General features: G+C 35.3%; 1 protein-coding gene across 2 annotated transcripts in view; it reads left to right on the forward strand.

Moving 5' to 3' along the window:
• The window catches only part of LARS2 (leucyl-tRNA synthetase 2, mitochondrial), an 83,721-nt gene that overhangs the window by 13,309 nt on the left and 50,908 nt on the right, over positions 1–19,504 (forward strand). For both annotated transcript variants that reach the window (XM_015617628.1, XM_015617629.2), the window contains exons 4-7: positions 1,189–1,280; positions 3,058–3,118; positions 10,691–10,780; positions 14,863–15,006. In XM_015617628.1, the coding sequence (XP_015473114.1) occupies positions 1,189–1,280; positions 3,058–3,118; positions 10,691–10,780; positions 14,863–15,006 (387 nt within the window). The remainder of the gene's footprint in view (positions 1–1,188; positions 1,281–3,057; positions 3,119–10,690; positions 10,781–14,862; positions 15,007–19,504) is intronic.

Here is a 19,504-nt window from a genome sequence, read left to right on the forward strand (position 1 = left end):
GATAAACACTATAAAATATTTTTTTATTAATTTTATCTGTTTATATAATATTTATCTATAAAATATTTTCTATGAAATATTACATTAAGTCAGAAGATTGGAAAGTGGTGGAAAAGAAGAAGAAAAATAATTCAAAGCAGTGACAAAAGTAGCTCTTGTGCTTCCAAAATGAGCAGATTTTTCACATGGAGATATGAGATTAGTGTGGCTGGGATTTCTTTTTTATGGCTTGTTTGCTTACATGCCACTAAGAAACGTGTTCTTTATATAAATACATATTTTAAGGGGTAAAACAATTTATTTCTTACAACTTGTAAAATGTTAGTCATGTTTTGCTATTGTTAAACTTGTGTAATTTTTATCATTATTGCTGTATTTATAGCACATTTTTATGTTAAGAAGTAGAATTAGCTTTATCAAGTATCATAATATATATGTGTTTAATGACAGCATCTGAAGTACTGGGCTTTCTTTCCTTGGTTATTAAACAGGTTTTTTGAATACTTACCATATTGCTAGATTGTTTTTCTAAATAATAGGCATGTTAACAGGAAAAATACATCTCTGTTTCAACAGAAATTATCTATTATATTTTGTAGTAAGCTTTTTTCCCCATTTTATTTATTTGTGGTCATGAAATAACAACTTGTCAGTCTGTAGTCTATATTTGCAAAAGGTATTTCAGTAAAAATTGACTAAAACTGGTTTTCCTCATCTTCTTAATTTTATCTGGTGAATTTAAAGTTATGGTAGGGTATTCTTCTTTTATTTTGTTTTTCAACACAAAGTAAAAAATTAGTAGGCTACACATGAGTTGCAGTTACAAAACTGTTGGTTCAATTATTCTTATTTAACATCTACTTTAGAATGAATTATTGGTTCTGGCCAGGGGTAGCATCAGCTGCTGAGTTTTACCACCACACAAACTTCCAAAGAGTTGGTTTTTCTCATTGTCAACCATTAAATATTGAGATATTGAAATAGTCATGAGAGTTTATTGCATAATACTGCACTTCATAGTCATCTTTTGAAGCAAAGCTGGCCATAGGTGGCAGGTTTGGAAGAAGTTCAGTTCAGACAAAGCAAGTGCTAGAATGCCAAGCACTGTTCATTATTTGGAGGCCTCTGTGTGTTGCTGATTCCATTCCAGGTAGTTGCATAACATTCTGGTTTTTCTTTTGCTGACAGGTGATAAATCCAATGGGATGGGATGCATTTGGTTTACCAGCAGAAAATGCTGCAGTTGAACATGGCCTTCACCCTGCAAGCTGGACACAAAGGTGAAGTGAACTGAAATATGGATTTTCACTGTGAATACCTGTATTGTGGCCCCCATAAATCAACAAAACAGAGCAAAAGTAGCATAGAAGAAAGATGGTACAGGAAAGAAAGGGGTTATCTGAGACCAAGGTTATTTGACAGCATGTTATGGGACTGTGCAGATGACGCTGTTTTGAAAGATAAAATATGTTGGGATGATTTTCAAGGTTTTAATCTCAATGACTTTTAAACTGTAAAATGCTAGCATATCAAAAGAGAAGCATTCCCCAAACCAGCAGTAAAAATAAATCAGAATTTCATTATGGCGAGGCAAACCTTAGTATAGAATACACAGTGGAAAATTATGATTTACGGGGTTAGATTTACTAGCAGTTTTTTGTACCACGTGAGAGAAGGAAGTAGATAGTTGGGGTTTTTTGAGACTGGATCTTGGAAAGTGCTGAGCAGCCATTATTACTGCTGACTTCTGTGAACATTTTTGGCTTTAGATGACAGAATTGGGTGTTATGCTCTCCTAGTACTCTTTAAAATGAGTAAAAAGTTATATAAGTAAACAGTTTCTAAAAATTATTTGGAAACCAGTCTTCCTATGTGAAGTTGTTTGTTGTACTCTGGATGCAGTAATCTATCTGTGGTATCTTATAGACCTGGATACATTTCCGTCTTTGATAATGTTGTTTCATTCGGTTTGTTCATGCTTCTGGTCCCTTCTTAAAATTCTTGATTTCTTTTCCAACTAAAATATTATAATATTAAATACTTGCAGTACTCAATTATTCAGCACTGCATGTTTTTTCTGGACCATAATTAAATGCTTGGTTTCATGACTGTCAACTTAGCAACTCTGGGAGGATAGATACTACTTTATCTGACAGAATGTATTTTAGTAGGAAGGTAAAAGTCCCTAAGAAATTTTAATCCATTCTACAGTATGTGAATGAGTTCCCACCAGGTCACTAATTAATATTGAGTATTTTGGTAAAGGGTATTTAATACTTTTTCAAACTAAAGCTTCACTGTATATCCTGATGTATCCTACTTTACATTTGTAATACAATCCATTCAGGGCAGCATCTAACCCAACAGTGTCATAGTTGATTAATGTTTCTAGTTCCTTGTCACCTCTAAGGATACATACTCCCACCACCTCATTTGCACTGGCTCAGCTGGTCTTTGTGGGCCACAGTTTTGGTTTGATCAGCCTGTTGATCAGAGGAAAGAAGGAAAACTGGTGGGGGATTTTTGGAGATTTTTTTGTAGGGCATCTTTTCAGCTGAATGGGTAAGATAATTCAGATTATTCTACAGCTGCACGATCACCAAAGCCACAGCAAAATACAGCCGGATAGCATTGCCAGAATAGAGCAGAATTAAGCTGAGAGTGGAAGTGTCCCTTACTGCACTGAGATTTAAGAGGGCCCTTTGACTCAACTGCAGTAAAGATAATTAAAAATTGTAGGAAGTGGTGCTTGAGTAATTCTTCCTTCAAACTGCAGTGCCATTTTTACTTTTAAGTTGCATTCAAATCGAGAGAAAAAAATTTATTGTTTCATATACATAGCCATGGAAATTGGACCAGAATACATTAGGGACTTTTAAAATTATTATTTGAGTATTTTGACAATTCTGAGTTTTACTGCTAGTGACATCATAGTGTTTAGAGGTTAACTAGTGCTTTTGATTTCTCAGAACTCTATAAGCACCAGATTTTTTATATGATCACTTTAGAAATAGCTTAAGCTAATATTTTTTTTAATTTATTTTCATTATTTTGCAGTAATATTCAACACATGAGGAGACAGTTTGATGCACTAGGTCTGTCTTTTACATGGGAAAGGGTAAGATTTTCTTTTTAAAATGGACACTGCTTTATTTTATTGTATGATGGAGCATTGAGACCCATGGAATTTCAACGTTTTATTTACAACAATACAGGTGTCTTTGGCAGTGACCAGTTTGTTAAACTGTAAAATTGAGCTTTTTATCAGATATCCCTATTTTTGACATGCTAATATTATCTGATAATATTGATGTGTAGGAGAATCTTTAAAATCATTTTGATTTTGTATTTGCTTTTTCATCTCTTTGAAGTATGAATTTGCTATATTAGAAATAAGGCAATAAAAAGATATTTATGAAACAGCAATGCCTTTATGCTAAGGTATGTGTTTTTTGAGGAGTGCTGTTTTCAGTGCATAAGTCAAGGTTTTAAAGATAATAAATTGAAGTGGTGGCTTGGTTATGTTATTCCAAACTTCAAAGTATAAGCCTGCATTTTCATAGATGTTCATATCAGGATGATTTTATTTAATTAATTTAAAAAATAAAAAATTTCATTTAAAACACTAATACTTGAGAATCAGATGGTGACCTTAAAAAACTTATCAAACACAATCAGACATAAGCTAATGTCATTTTCCAGATAAAAAAAAGAAATTAGCGTTTGAAGTAATTGTGACGTTATTGCATTTCCCAGTGAATCAGAGTCAGCCACTACCTTTATATTCTCAGCAATAGCTGCTGCTTATCACCTTAATGTGATTTTGAATAGAGTGATGGAGATGCTAATCTTGGATTTTTATAGTGGTATTGTAGATTTGAAAAGAAAGGCAGTGGTTTTCTGACAGTCTGAGACATGCTATCTGTTTTCTTTAATCATCTAGGTGACGTTGTTTATTTGTATGTCTTGCATCTAAAAAACCATTTTGTCATGTCTCATACATGGAAGTATTTTTCAGTATAAGCCTTTTAAATAAGATTTAAGTTTTCTTGGTAGCCAAAACAGTTGCTCTGAAAAGAAAAGATTTGTTGTGCAAACTCCACCGCATACGTTCTTGACATCTAAAGTTTAAAGCTGTTGGTGTCTCAGAAGTTGCCTGTATGTGTAGCACAGCAGTACTTAGATAATGTACAATACTGCAGAAAAGAGTGGAATCCTGTGTGTAGGCTGTGTTATGGAAAACACATGTGCACACACACATCACACACATGACGAGTTCAGTGATGCTGGTTGCGTTTCAAGAAAACTAAGAAAATTATTCTCTTGTGTATAAATTTCTGTTTGGCCCTGTCCTGTCCTGAAGAACAGATGAAAGACTGGCAGCATTGAAAATCATGGCAAGAAGTACACAGGGAAAAATCATTTGTCATCTCTGTGCCTATTCTCTGAGAGTTACCTTCTCTTTACTAGTTAACAGGGTTTTGGTTAATGAACTTTCAGATGTCTCTGAATACTTGTGGAAAGGGCTTTGATTCTCTATTACTAACTCCGTTTGAACTGCTTTAGAATGTTCCAGGGACACATACTTGGTGTTTTTGGAAAGATTTTTAAAACAGCTGAAAATTGTTCCTTGAAACACAACACATTTTAGAGTTTTCACTCCTTAGCTTGTGAGCTAAGTTTTGTTTTACCTGGAAAGCCTGCCATATTAGTTGAAGTAAGAGCAACCTGAATAGTAGCCATAGCAACAGATATGTTTATTAACTGCAAAAAATTCATGATGCCCAAAATATTATGTGACCTCCAAATGCACAGATATTTGAGCTGGCTGAGAAAGAGTCACCTGTGGAAATGGAAGGGCTAAGCTGTAGCAGGGTGTTTTACAGGCTGATAAAGCCTGTTTCTCTGCTGAGCTCATTAGGCTGGGCAGAGCATCTTACTGCCTCAGCTGTACTGCTCCTGGGCTAACTCAAGTGTCTTTGCACAGAAAAACACTGTGCTGTGCAAGTACTTTCCTTAAAAGTGAGCTGTCTGAGGTAAGGAGTATTTTTTTATAGTATTCTATACCTGTATGGCTTTAAATCAGTAGCTTACAAAAAATACTGTGACACTGCAAAAAACTCACTAGTATTAGTGACTCCTATGAACAACCCAAGAAAAACAGATTTTATATGGGCTGGTCTAATTAACCAAGACTGTTTCACAAAACAGGGGCCTGTTTTAAATTTAATTTCATTGGTTTTGCTTAAATCTGCCCCTTTATTGTGCTACTGCATAGTACTTATCAAATAATGCTGGAGGGAACCTGTTCCCCTAACTTAGATCCTTATTTTAGTGTGTGGTGAATTGCCTTTTTAAAGTGAACCTTTTATGTTAACTGTCTCTGTCCTCAGTGGCCAGCTTAGAGTATATGCTTAGATGATGTGAAGGAAACTTACATAAACTTTACCTTTTACATGTGGTAAGGGAAAAAAGAAGTGGAAAGAAGAAAAAAAAATCCAATTTTATTACCTAGTGCATGTAGCTGTCCTACAGAAACTGCCTGCTTATAAAGTCAAATGGTGGTCAAAAAATTTGTCTCCAGGAATATGAAGATTAGTTAAATCTCATTGCTTGATAAAATTATTATGAACAAATTCCAGTGCACCTGCAATACTAGAAATGTCCTTTTATTTTTCTGTGGGTTTTTTTCATTGTTCTCTGTGTCTTACAAATCAAAATGTGCAGTTATTTCTGTGTTGTAGCAGTCAGTGAACTTACTTATCCAGTAAGATATCATAAATAAGACATTATTAAAAGCTAATTAGGTTACTTCAGGTTAAGACACTTTAAAATTGCTCTTCTAAAAAGAAAATCTAAGCAAATGAAAAATGAAATTAAATGCATAACTTTGCCTTAGAGTAGCTTTAAATACTAATGATGATATGATATTTTTACCTGAAACATAGAGGTATTTTACATGTCTCAAGTTAGAAGTATTACATTGTAAATCACTTTGGAAATGGTGTGATTTTGGGGAGAGATTTTTTAAAAATCCGTGAGAGAACATTTCTATTCTGAACATTTATGTTTCTCAGTTGGAAGGTTGAAAAGCTGAAGTTTGAACATGGAGGAAATGTCTCTAAGAGACATTAAAAACACATGGAAAATTAAAAAATCCCCAGCATTATGTTTTGATTTTAAGATAACTATAATCTGAGCATTTCTGATAATTACTTCTTTTAAACATGATTTTCAAGGGAATTAGGGAGTATAATTTTCAATGATTCGTATCAGCAACAACAAAAGATGAAGAGCATATAACACTTTTCCTTTATTTTGTTCAATAGTGTCATCAGACCGAGTGCCTGTTCCCAGTAAGCCATCAGTTCACCACTGTCACTATCAATCTGTAACTTTCTCCTAGAAAGTAGCTCATTCTGTGAAGGTTTTTTTTAATTTCTGCATTCCAAATGACATATTTTTTGCGTGAGACTAATGTTCCCTGTCTGCACTGTACATTAAAAATATTAAATCTTTGGTAGATTTTCTTTGTGCAGATAATTTTCTATTTAGTTTTGAAGTTGTCATTTGTGTGTACTGCCTGAGCATGCATAAAACCAACAGTAGATAGATTATTACCTATGAAATTTTATTTTTTTCCATGTACCATTGATAAACAGTGGCCCTACTTATTAAATTAAAAAAAAAGAAACTGTTGATACAAGGCTACTTTCTTTTTTTCAGAAAAGATATTCATGCTCCAAAATGTAACCACTATATGACATTTCTATTTGTAGCTAATAAAGCATAAAACTAAGGGCCTTTGAAATACAAATATTCAAATTAATTTAGAAATGTAGGTTGGTGTAGCTCTAAAACTCTGAATATCAAATAATTATACTTCTAGATGAGGTGGTGTATGCCCTTGAAAACCAAAATAGGCAGATAATTGATTAAATACTGTTTTATCTTCCCAAATAGATTTTGAAAAAATCCATCCAGACTTTTTCTTCTTATCTCCCTTTAAAGAAGTGCAACATGCTTGTCTTCAGGACAGCATTAGACTGCTAAAAATAAATTTATTATTAATAAACTAGAAAATTGCTTATCTCCAATCTTGAATGTGCTATTCATAAAGCCTGGTGGATCTTAGAAAAAAATAAGTCTTTTCATACAGCCTATAAATATTACTTTTATTTTTTTTTTAATAGCCACAGAAGTAGCTTGAAGTTGTAACTTTCTTCTTAAAAATACAAGCAAAAACAAGATCAGAGACTCATAATAGAAAATGGTAAGAAAAGAGCAGGTTTAGAACATATGAATTTTAAAATAAGACATTTGAAAATTAGTTTTTCTTTGATTAAATACCAAAATTTTTCATCCAGATTTGTGCTTTTTTATGCAGGATTCTTTACTATTGGCTACCCTTATTTGTGGTAGTTGAAAGGACTGTTTAAATCAGATTTTATAATAGTGAATGGCTTTTTGACCTTTACATAGACCAAATTCTTCCCAAGTTGCAGTGATATCAAATCCAGATTGTAATACTACCATTTAGTTTGTAACTGAGAATATATTTGTAAAAATAAAGAAGTTACAAACCCCTCTGGTATAGAATTTGTTAGGAACAAATTTCTGTGCTGCAATAAATGGATTAAACAATGTAGGTTTTGGTAAGGATAAATGTCTTTCTATGCCTTGCCAGTATTTGCTCTTTTAAAAGCAATATATAGGTGGTTTATTTTAATTGTTGCAATGAATTATTTTCATGAATATCCTTTCTGTAAAAATAAGGAACAGTAACCAATGACAAAGATGCATTTTGGTGAGAATATCTGTTTAAAACTGGGAAAAGTAAAAGGCAAAATGGATGGGGGGAAAGAGGGAGATGCTTTCCCTCCCATTTCATATTACCTTCTGAAATGCTTGAGATGTGATGGGTGATCACTAAATCTCTCACAGAGCACTGAAAAGCACATGCAGTGGAAAACTCAGCAGCATCTTACATATTTTTAGAAGAGTTATGATTTTTAGTAGGTATTTTATTTTTGTGGAAAATATGGTAATATCCTGTTATATATATTCACTGCACTGCTTTATGATATGGGATTCTATATGTATGCTGTTATGCCACTGTTCAGATCGCAAATGAGAAGCAGAAATGTACAGCTCTTGGCAGGATGGAATGGCTCCAGTGTGTTATTTTTCAAACCCTTTTATAAACTCTTTTGTGTATTTCTGAGTTAAGATAGTTCTGTTAATGTTCTGTGGATCTTTGTCGTGCTTATGGAGTATAAATAGAGATGTTAACATTCACCTTAATTTAAGCATGATGGCGGTCTAATGGAAACTTTTTGCCAGACATCATTTATTTAATGAAGATCAGTAACTGGAATACACAGAAAATTATTTATAACAGTAAATCTTACTGTGCTAAATGATAGGAAAAAAACCACCAAAACACATTTCAAGATTGGCAAGAGCTTACTGGCTTGTCTTCAGCAGCTCATTTCACTTGGTAGTGATGTAATTTCTGTTTCTTCATTAAATTGAAATGTTACTTAAACCTTCATGGTTATAAAGTTAAATTTTGAGCTTGAGTGATCTTTTTGCATCTCAATGACCATGCAGCAGATTTTTTTTCCTAGTGATACAGTCTACTGCATTTCTTTCAAAGAAAGATCTATTTACTCCTGGAAGAGTGTGTACATGGAATTGTGTTTCCAGGAGTTAGCTTGTATCGTGTAGCACAAGCTTGTGTTGCTGGTACGTGCTTGTTTAGATTGGGAATTGTAATCCTTTTGTTTCAGTTGACACACATCTGCCCTTCAGGGCCAAAAGGACAAATCTCCATTCACTTTTCTTTTTTTTTGTTTTTTTTTGACAGCTTACTTTTGTTGTCCTACCTATTTGCCTATTGCTCACACAATCTTATATTGTACTGAAAGGGATTGCTTCTGTTCTTTTGTGTGTCTGGTACTCCACTGATGAAACTCTGTTGCCTGTAGTGGCATCACACTGGCACAGGAACTGTTGTTACTGTGTGAAGAAGCAGGGGAGGGAAAAACTGTTAAATGTGCTTAGTTGCAGAGATGGAAATCAGATTTTTATCAAGTGGTGTTTTTTTCAGTGCAGAGAAAAGGATTTTAATCAAGCAACTGTTTTTCATTACTAGGTCTTCACATGCTGAGCTGAAAACTTGCCATTAAATGTCTCTTTCTGATCTTGAAGGTTTCTTATACACACTTAATAGGCACATTTATTCAAAGGTCATTTTAATTGTTAAAAGCTATGTTTCAGCACTGGAATATAAAGTTCAAAGCAACTAGAATAAAAGTTGTAGAAAAACAATAAAAAATTTCTGCTAGAGCATTTCAAATGTCATTTGAGTAGCAGATGATACCGCAGGAGTTGTGTGTAGTGGGAAGCTAGGATGATGGGAAAGCCCACGTGAAAGACATTTCACATTTGGAGCTATTTCTGATGCTTGATAACTACTCCAAATGGAATAAATTTTATCAGTGGCTTACTTTTTATCAGTAACTTTAAAATCAAGAGATGTTCATATTAATTTGAAGCTTGGTGTAGAAGCTGTCTTCCACTTCAAGCAGGTATGTGGGTTTTCATTGTACCTGTGAAACCTGTGTTTGTGTTGAGAAAGCAGGGAGTCTCTAATGATGGAATCTGTTAGTTGTCATTGCCTATTAAGATGCTTATTTTAAGTTAGGTTTTCTTAAGAACAAACATTTAAAACATGGAGCTTCATAAGCAGTTGGTAAGCAGCTTGTTTTTTAATTATCAGAGTTCACTAAAAACTTAGCAAATGTTTTTGGGTTTTAAAAAAGTTATCCATTATGTTATTGTTTGCTTTTCTCTTAACTCCCATTCTTCCTTCTTATGTTGTCTTTTATTTTTATCTGTCTTTATTTCCTTCATTACCATTCTCCTCACTTGTGACTTTTATGACTCATTTTTTACATACTTTAACCTACAGCATCCTCCTAACTTGAGCTTCCTTGCCTTTTGGAACAGTTGCTTATTTGACCTTTGAATGTGAGATCTCCTTCTCGAGTCTTTCATCTTGAATTTAAGAATCTTACCCTGCATTCCATCCTGTCTGCCCCACACGGTCTGTCTGCCAACAGCCTGGGTTCCTCAGAGCTGTTCCGCTGTCCTCCTGCACCCAGTTTCAGCTGTTAGCTCCTCACTCTGCCTGCTTCACATCAGCCAGCTCCCCGCTGCCTCTGAACACCGACAGCCTCTCTCCTGCTTCTCATTGCTGAGCAACAGTGGAAAAGGCAGCCTGGCTAGGAGGCTTCTTTGAGAGAAGTCTACCTTTTTTTCTAATTTTGCTGTTTCCTTGATCAGGCAGCTGTGATCACTTCCATTCATCTTCTGCTCTTATATCTTATCAGCTTTAATCTTACAGAGTTTTATATCCCATGTTAATAGAGAAACTTTTCCTTCTGCATTAAACCCACACAAAGCCCGTGTTCTCTGGTTTTGTGTGCAGGTGAATATCACTCATTAAGTGATATTCATTCATTGTAAGCATTATACAAATAAATGGGTTTGTACATGAATATGTACATAAATGTTTACTCTGTGGAATATATTACAAACTCCTGGGTTAATTGTTTAAGTTAAAATGATGTAGGAAAATACTAAGAATAATTTCAGAATTTTTTATTTTATTTCATTTCTACAGGAGGTAACCACTTGCTTACCAGAGTACTACAAATGGACACAATATCTCTTTCTTAAACTTTTTGAAGCTGGAATAGTGTATCAAAAAGAGGTAGGTACAAATTTGACTTTGAATATTTTGCTGCTACACTAATTTAGATCACTCCTGTCAGTGGCACATTTCTGGGTTGTCCGTTCACAGTCAAAAAATGATTGTGTTCTGTTAGGTTTAAATCACTCTAAAATATAATTAATTTTATATGTAACAGAATTTTCTATGTAACAATTTAACTAACTAACTAACATGAATGGCCATTGTAGCAAGTCAAGTCAGAAGTGTTTATTGTCAGGGATTTGCATTAAAGTGCAGAATCAAAATATAACTTTTAGTTTTTTATTTATCCTGGCTTTAATATCAAATCTTCTAGATTTTATCATCCCTCATGGAAATATATGACATGGGGGTCATTAGGCATCTCTTCAGCAGTGAGTTATATTTACCTATATAACATTACTGTAATACTGTCTCAGAACTTAGGGTTTTGTATAGGGTAATTGGAGATTAGGTGCATAACTATCCTGAACTATTCCTGAACCCAATTTGTGATCTCCAAAATATTAAAGTATTAGGTGTCATAGGACTATCACAGCTGTTCATCACTTGCCACTGCATTAAGAAATTATAATATTTGATAAATAACATGTATCAGGCTATCTGAGAAATGAGGGTTTCAGTTACTTCTTAAACACATGATGAAACAAAGATGTTGAATGAGCAGTCCAGAGAATTCTCTGTATAGTCAGGCAACACAGTTCCAAAATGCACGTACAGCTGCACTTCAGGGAAGCAGCAATTTAGTGAATCTTTCTAACTTAAAATGGAAACTAGAAATTTCTTAAACATGCTTTGATATTTCATTTGTATTCTATAGAAAGTAGGAAACCCCATAGATATCATTCAAGACATACTCCAATTATTCTCTGAACCTGGAAAAAGAGATTGAAGGTGAAAGGTAGCATTTAGGATGGCAGGGTATTACTAAGCTATTTCTCTTATTTGTATTTGTATTCAGAGATCTTAAATGACAACCAGCAAAACCCCTCAATGTTTGATATATACTAGCATGGTGGATTGGAGTTTGGGGGTTTCTTTCCTTCTGTAATGATTTTTTTCTTGTAATAAAAGAATTTAACCCCCTAGCTTTGTTATAACAAGCCTATTTTTATCAGTGAATTTGTTTGACAAGTGAACACAGGTGAATCTGAAAAGTACAAGCTTTCCACTTCCTTCAAAGCAGGGACGATATACAAAATAAATTTTTTATCATTCAGACTCCAAGTACTGTGGGATCCTGGAGGTGTTTGGATACCAGTAATTGAATCTACTTCTAACTTCCATCTGCTTTCAAGTCAAGGATCAGTCTGAGGACTTAAATCAGCATCTGTCAACCTTTAGGGAATGTAATCTCTGGTGGATATGAACCAGTTGCTTTTTGGCAGGAAACAGATGGCAGAGAGAGCCCATAACCCTGGATCTCTTTGAACAATCATATATAGTTAAAGCATATATTTGTCCCACGTTGTCAGTTTATCTGCAATATGTATTAAGCACAGCTTGAAGTCTCCTGTATTACAGTTTCATTTTGGCTACAAGAGATAATTCATAGCCTTACTGTGATAATAAGAATAAGGCAAGTAGAGTGTTAGCCTAGTTAATGTTCTGTTCCAGGAGTGTGCGTGTCTGACCAGAAATTACCCTGGCAGGGAGACACAGGCTCAGTATGTCCAGGAGCTGCAATTATGGAGGATTAACAATGTCTGTCTGAGTGCTGCAGCATCCATAGAGGGCACCTTTATTCACCGTAGCAAAATCCTCTCTCTTTTTCCCGCAGTACTCATCTAGTCAATATACTGTAGAGGTTATTGACCTGGCCAGATGTGAGTGTCTCACTGAGGTTAATACCTGCCCTGACTCTGTTACTTTGATCAGATACCTGTAATCCATAGTGGACCCAGAGACAGCAAGCCTGGAGACAGATACTTACACTTTTGAGACCTGAAGTTAGACAAGATGAAACCTGTCTTAAAAGCATGTGGTCTGCATTGGCGTAGTGAGGAGAGCGAGATAATTGGTGTGCTCTGAACACTCCTGCACTGTGCTTTCTTTGTGTAGACGACTTTTAGCAGCTTCCTGGGGTCATAGTTTCAGAGGCTGTCATTGTCAAGAAGTTGCCTTTGTGAGGTACAAGCAGGAACTAAAGATTTCATTTATTAGCCAGGTTCTAGATATTGTTAAAAATCTGTGTGAGTTGGAAGGAATGTAACTTAAAAAATTCAAAGACAAGACCTTTCAGCTAACGATTTCTTAAATACACATTTGCTTTATGTTTTGCAGGATTTATTTAGATATAGCCTCATGAGTTGTAACAGGAAGATTTATTAGGCTAAATATTATGTAATCATTGCAGTTACCTTCCAAAATTTTCACCATAAATTTGATATGATATTATCAAAATAGAAACAGTATTTTTTCTTGAGTCACAGCCAGTTTAATACAAGCTTATGCTAACACCGCTTCATGCAACTTGCATTTTATCACTTCTCAGTATTATCTGATTTATCTCTCTTTAGGTACTAACTTTGTGTGGCCTTTTTTCAGAACTTCATTAATTAAAAGATCATTACTTGAGAGCCACATTCATAATGTGTTATTACTGAATAAACTAAATTTTTCTGGAATTCTGGAAAATAGGTTTGTAATACTGGAATATATTTCTTTTAATTTTCCAATGAATTTTCATAAGTCTTTTATAAAATTTGGTGTGATATTATTGGTTGGTAACAGATAAAAGGTAGGCAGAAAGTAAAAAGTTTAAATTCAAGTCTGAATTCACAGAAGCTTAATTTGAAGGCAAGTTTCAATTTATCAATGAAGAACTTTCATTCATTTAATGATATTTAATGATAATAATTTTTTTATAAATCAGTGTATCCAGACTTTGTGCTCACACAGTTGTGAGCAGTATTTCTAAGCAAGAGGATGTCTGCATCTTTCTTTTAGCTCTCCTCATTATAAGATTTGTGAAGTGGTTGTGGTATTTAGTATTTTTAAGAATATGTAGCATACTTAAAATGAAGCAATATTGGCTGTTTGGAAACTGGTTGGAAGGTGATCAGTGATAGATAAAATACAAAATACAAGATAAGTACAGTTACTAGTTTTTGACTGAGGTACAAGTCCTCCCTATACACAAAGAAGTCATTTGAAATTTAAAAAAAAAGTTTAAAGTATTAGATCTCTATGGAACTGTAGCTATTGTCTTTCAGTCAGACTGATTTAGCTTAACTACTAAATAACATTCAATATAATGGATTACTCTATTGCTTTGATATTTATTTTTTTTCTGTTCCTTTCTTCAAGTCAATTAACAGCATTTAATGCCACTTTTGGGTAGGATTCTTTTGGGATCTTAGATCCTTTTTGATAAGTGACGAGTTAAATAGTTCAGCACTGGGGGAGGGTGAGTTTGATGTTTGCTCCTTTTCCAGTATGTTACGTCTGGTATTTCAGTTGACTCAAATGCTCAAGATACAAGGTTTGTGAAGTTGAACACCAACATTAATTTTATTTTACAGATTTTCACTTAATGCATTTGTATTGATACGGAAAGAGGATTCCAGAAGTAATTCATGCAATTGACAGGAGTTACAAACAGATAATATCAACTCTTTCACTTAAAATAGAGTTGACCACCATAATATTTCTTTGTGATTCTGACTTCTTGAGTTGGACATACTTGTTTACTCATCCCCCTCAGTCTGACTCAACACTTTTGGATTAGTAGTGAAGAGCTTTTAAGCATCAGACTGTTATTTGCAATATAGTTGATTGGAATGCTTACTTATGTATTACAGCCAAGCAGTTAGGTGTCAAGCCTATTCTGCTAGCATGATCAGTCTAGACAAACCTTGCCAACTGCATTTTTGGGTCTTTTGAGTTCTGAGAAGATGAATGTTCAAAACTTTTCCAACTGAGTCCATGATGCTGATTCAAATGGCTGTTTTAAAAATATAGAAAACTCAGGAAAAATTTCAAGGTATGCTTCTGGATAATTAATTTGGCATCTGTAAAGTAAAACTCTCTTTTTTAACTAGCCACTGAAAGTATTTTTTCTTCCTGCAACTTTTTTCTAGGCCTTGGTTAACTGGGATCCAGTGGATCAGACTGTTCTGGCTAATGAACAGGTAGATGACAATGGGTGCTCGTGGCGCTCAGGAGCAAAAGTGGAGCAGAAATACCTCAAACAGTGGTTTATCAAGACAACTGCTTATGCAAAGGTATGAGAATACAGTTTTTGAAAATTATGGTAGCACTTCAGAGCTTTTTGTCCAGGAATATAAAGCTGGATGTAGTCCTTTATAGATACATGTTTGAATCACATATAATTGCATTATAAGATGTGCAGTCTATGCCGTGTATGTGTGTATATTAAAATTATTGCTTCTGAAGTCCTTCTGTAAAAAATTATTGCTTCTGAAGTCCTTCTGTTCACCTCTTTAAGAATTGTAGGTAACTGGTGTGGAATTAAGTTTTGAAGAAATCAAATTCTTCATTTGCATATAAACATCCTGTTTTCACCATCAGGTGCTTTTCTGCATATTTTGAGTGTAAAGCTTTGCAAAACTTGTTTGCTGAATCAACCTATTGGACTTGTGGGCATTTTATAAGCAATGGAGTACAACCTGTCACCTAGTTCAGTTCCACTTGTGTCTGCACCATAGCTCTTTATGTTTAACTGCTTTTTATTGAAGATTCATCTGGACCTTCACTTCATATTCTACACTATTTCATTATCTGTTATTTTAAAAATGTTTTCAAGTTATTTAAACATCCTTTTTTCTTATGAGCTGAAATTTTGATTGTGCTGGGACAATGTAGTTTCCACACTTAGGAATTCAGAGCAAAAGTTTTGGCTTTATGCTTTCTGAGATGAAAATGTCAGCTTCCTGCCATGTCTAGGTGAAGTTTTTATTCCTTCTGAATGTTCTGTATATTGAGACTTCAAGTACAGATTGAGAAAGTTGCATCAAAAGAAAATATTAAAAATTTGTCTTTGATCCTTTTCCCAAGTCTCAGATTCAAGAAACCAAATTTCCACTATCATGCACTAATTCCACTATGAGGAACGACTGAGCTGGGGCTGTTCAGCCTGGAGAAAAGGAGACTCAGAGGTGACCTTATAACTTTCTAAAACTTCCTGAAAGGTGCCTGTAGTCAGGGGGTTGGTCTCTTTTTCCAGGCATCAACTGACAGAACCAGAGGACACAGTCTTAAGCTGTGCCGAGGGAAATATAGGTTCAATATTAGGAAATTTTTTTTTACAAAAAGGGTAAACATGTACTGGAATTGTCTGCCCAGGGAGGTGGTGGAGTCACCTACCCTGCATGTGTGTGTTTACAAAGACTGGATGTACCACGGTATAGCTGAGATGTTAGGGGTGGGTTGATCTCGGTGATCTTGAAGGTCTCTTCCAACCTTGTGATTCTGTGATCCAGGGGGAAGTCTGTGTCTCTTTCTAGGTCTATTCATAACAAAAAGAAAAACCTTAGATATTCTGCCTGATGCTTTGATTCTTCAAACACAGAGAGGTACTTGAGATATGTGTTTTTTCATTCTGCTGCCTGTTCTGGCAGCAAGGAGGGAACATTTGCAGTAGCTGAAGGAAAAGTGGAGCGTGTCTGCACCGTCACAAAATAAACACAATGTTCTGAGCTTTTTCTTTTCCCAGTTCCTTTGTCACCAGATTTCATTATGACCTTTGTGATATTTTAGGGTCTGCCCCGACTCACTGTTTCCCTCATTTTGAAGCTGGAGCTCCATTAGAATTTCTATCTTTACTGATATGTCTTTTTTCTATTGTCTCTATACAGGTTGTAAGAAGCAATGGCTGGTATTTCTGGTCTGTGTCCATGCTGGCACCCAATTACTTATATCCCTTTAAAAGAGGTGAATCAGCCATAGATTTTTACTCACCGTGACCAAAAGACATGACTAAGGAGCTTTTCAGTAGTCTTGAAAACACCCTTGGTTTATGGTATTATTACCTCTTGCTCCTTATCCACCCTCCACTAGGAGGGATATGTCTTTTGTATTTAGTCTCTTACCTGAGAAATGGTATTACAGGAAAAGCACAACCTCTTGGGCAGACCATGTCTCCATCATGACATTCCCCAGTAAGCAGGCTTATCTTATGATAAGAAGGAACTTTTGCCTCCCTCATCTTCCCCCAAAGATGTCACCTCAGGACACTGCCATATTCCCTACCTACATCCCCACCAAATGTGCAAGTGATCTTTTGTTCTTGAACATCTTAGTGACATGAATAAAAGCTGCTTCTGCTTTTCATTTCAGGAAGAACATTTGTATCAACTCCTACAAAGCCTTAAAGCATTGCTGCTAAGGACAATTGACTATTCTACAGATTTCTGTGAAGGTTGCCCACAATTTTGTTCTGTTTGTGATTGATATTCTGTAAGGGTCTGTGCTAGCTGATACAACCAGATCGATGAATGATGCCATACTGCTTCCAGCTCAAGTGCTTTGGCAAGCATTACCTTCATGTTCTCCCACTTCATGTACAGTGACAGATGCTACCAAGAATCAGCAGGTGGTTTGGATTTTCCTTTTTACTCACCCTCCACTCACTCCTATTTTTGTTGCTGTGGTTCTTTTTAAACAGTCTAACTTTGCTTCTTTTGGCAAGGCTGTTAAACATTTGGTGGTAGAGGGGGAAAAATAATTTCCCCCCCTACACACACCTTGAAATAAGAATAGCAGATTACCAGGCTCTGCTCTGTGAAGTCCAATATCTGATGGTAAATGGATTTCATGCCTGGAAGATAAAGACAAATAAAGTCCCTACTTTTGTAATTTTTTTTTTTTTCTTTCAAGTTGCAAGAGACTGGATAACATAGCATGATGTGGTTTGCTTTCTGAAGAAGACTGTTTTGTCCATACAACTCTGAATAACCCATGAACTGCAAGCCACAATTGAAGATAGTTCACTGGAGGGAGACTGGATCTGAGTTAATAGTGGCCAAGTATTTCAGTCTCTTAGAAACTGTGCACACACTTATATAATCAGGAAGCTTCACATTAGCATTTTGACAGGAGCCAAATTACAGATCTGAAATGCTACAACTTTGGCTTCTCTTTCTGAATAATTTGACTAATTATCCTCAAAATGTCCTTGCACACATTTCTTCATTCCTTATGGTAGTCATGCCAGTACTTCTCCAGGATTGGTGAGAGCCTTGAATCCTTCCTCCTGTTTCTTTTGTCTGCTTTTTCTTTGGATTCAGGCTGTTCACAGTTCATCTGAATCCATATTGACCTGCATTGTTGAATACCCTGGTTACAGCAATCACTCTTCCTAGCCTATTCCTCAAACCTTCTTCCTCCCCTCCTCTTTTCAAAAGCTCTTGCCAGGAGAGTGAGCTTTATTGAGACAGAGACCTTAATTTACCTTTATCATTTACTCTTGGAGTGGGGGGGGTCCAGATTTCATGGAGCTAGTCCTAATAGGTGTGGAGGATAGAGAAATCTCTTTAACTTTACAAAGCTAAGGATCTTTAATTGCTAATACAATTTCAGGAGGATAATATTGGTGGTGATGATGCCTTCACTTTGGTAGGGGGGATTATTTCATGTCTCCTGATTTTGAACACACTTATTTCAATAAAGACATTTTCCTGACTTACATGATGGACCAGAACTACTATCAGTGTAGCTTTGTTTTTCTGAAATTCTTTAAAGTTCAGAGACTTCAGATATCTGTGCCTCTAATGATCAACTAGTACAGCAGTTCAGTTCTTTATGGATCTCAATTCCCTTTTTTGTCAGTTGTTTGGTAATTCATATGTCAGACTTCTGTAAAAGGGAAATCTGAGGGGACATCATAAAAGTCTGTAATGAGCCTGGGGATTTCAAATCCGTGGTCAGCTTGTTATGCATTAGACACTAACAGAAATAGAAACTTGCCTTTCTGATCCTGAGTCCTGTATTCCCCATTTCTGAGTCAATTGCCTGGTTAACATCTATTGTCCAATTCTGTTTTTTTAAAAATGTGTCCACAAGGTTAAGACAAGACAGTGTCAGGTTAGCATGGTCAAAATCATTGGGATATGGAGATCTTAGTTTAGGTCTTTGAGCTGTACTGCCAGATTTTCAGAACACATATGGCCCTTTATTTCCTCACAGCTTGGACAAGCTCACAGGCACAGAGCAGATTTAATCCTTCCTTGTGTGAGATGTTTTTCCTAGGTTTGGAAAAAGGTAGAGATAAGTGGATCAGCCTTTCAGTGAGCTGTATGACTGGATTTCTGCTATCCACTGAAGATCCACTCCTTCTTATTTTGAAATTAAAAAATTGGAAGGCACTAAGAGACTTATCTGAGAGTAACTTAATCTTTGCATCTTTTGGGGAAGACTTGTATTTTTTTACAACTTTGGCTACTTTCAGACTTAGAGGGTTAGAATTCTATGAGTTTCTCACTCATCTTTGTACAATCAGGCCCGTATCTGATTTTGGTGTATTGTAGGGAAAGCCATTTGATTCTGGTCATCTTTTTCTTGTGCCTTCAATGGTGACTAATATTTCTTCTGAAAAGTTTACAGAAATTCAAGGTCAAATGTCAGAAGTACCACCTTCCTTGCCCTTTTTCTGAAAAATTGCTCTGCAAATGTTTCCTATTCCTTCCCCAAAGTTATACCTGAGTTTTCTATAAATTTACATAGTGGAAGAGTATTTTGAAAAAACAAGCTTTATTTCTGTTA

Source organism: Parus major, chromosome 2 (assembly GCF_001522545.3).
Source record: "Parus major isolate Abel chromosome 2, Parus_major1.1, whole genome shotgun sequence".
NCBI classification, from domain to species: domain Eukaryota; kingdom Metazoa; phylum Chordata; class Aves; order Passeriformes; family Paridae; genus Parus; species Parus major.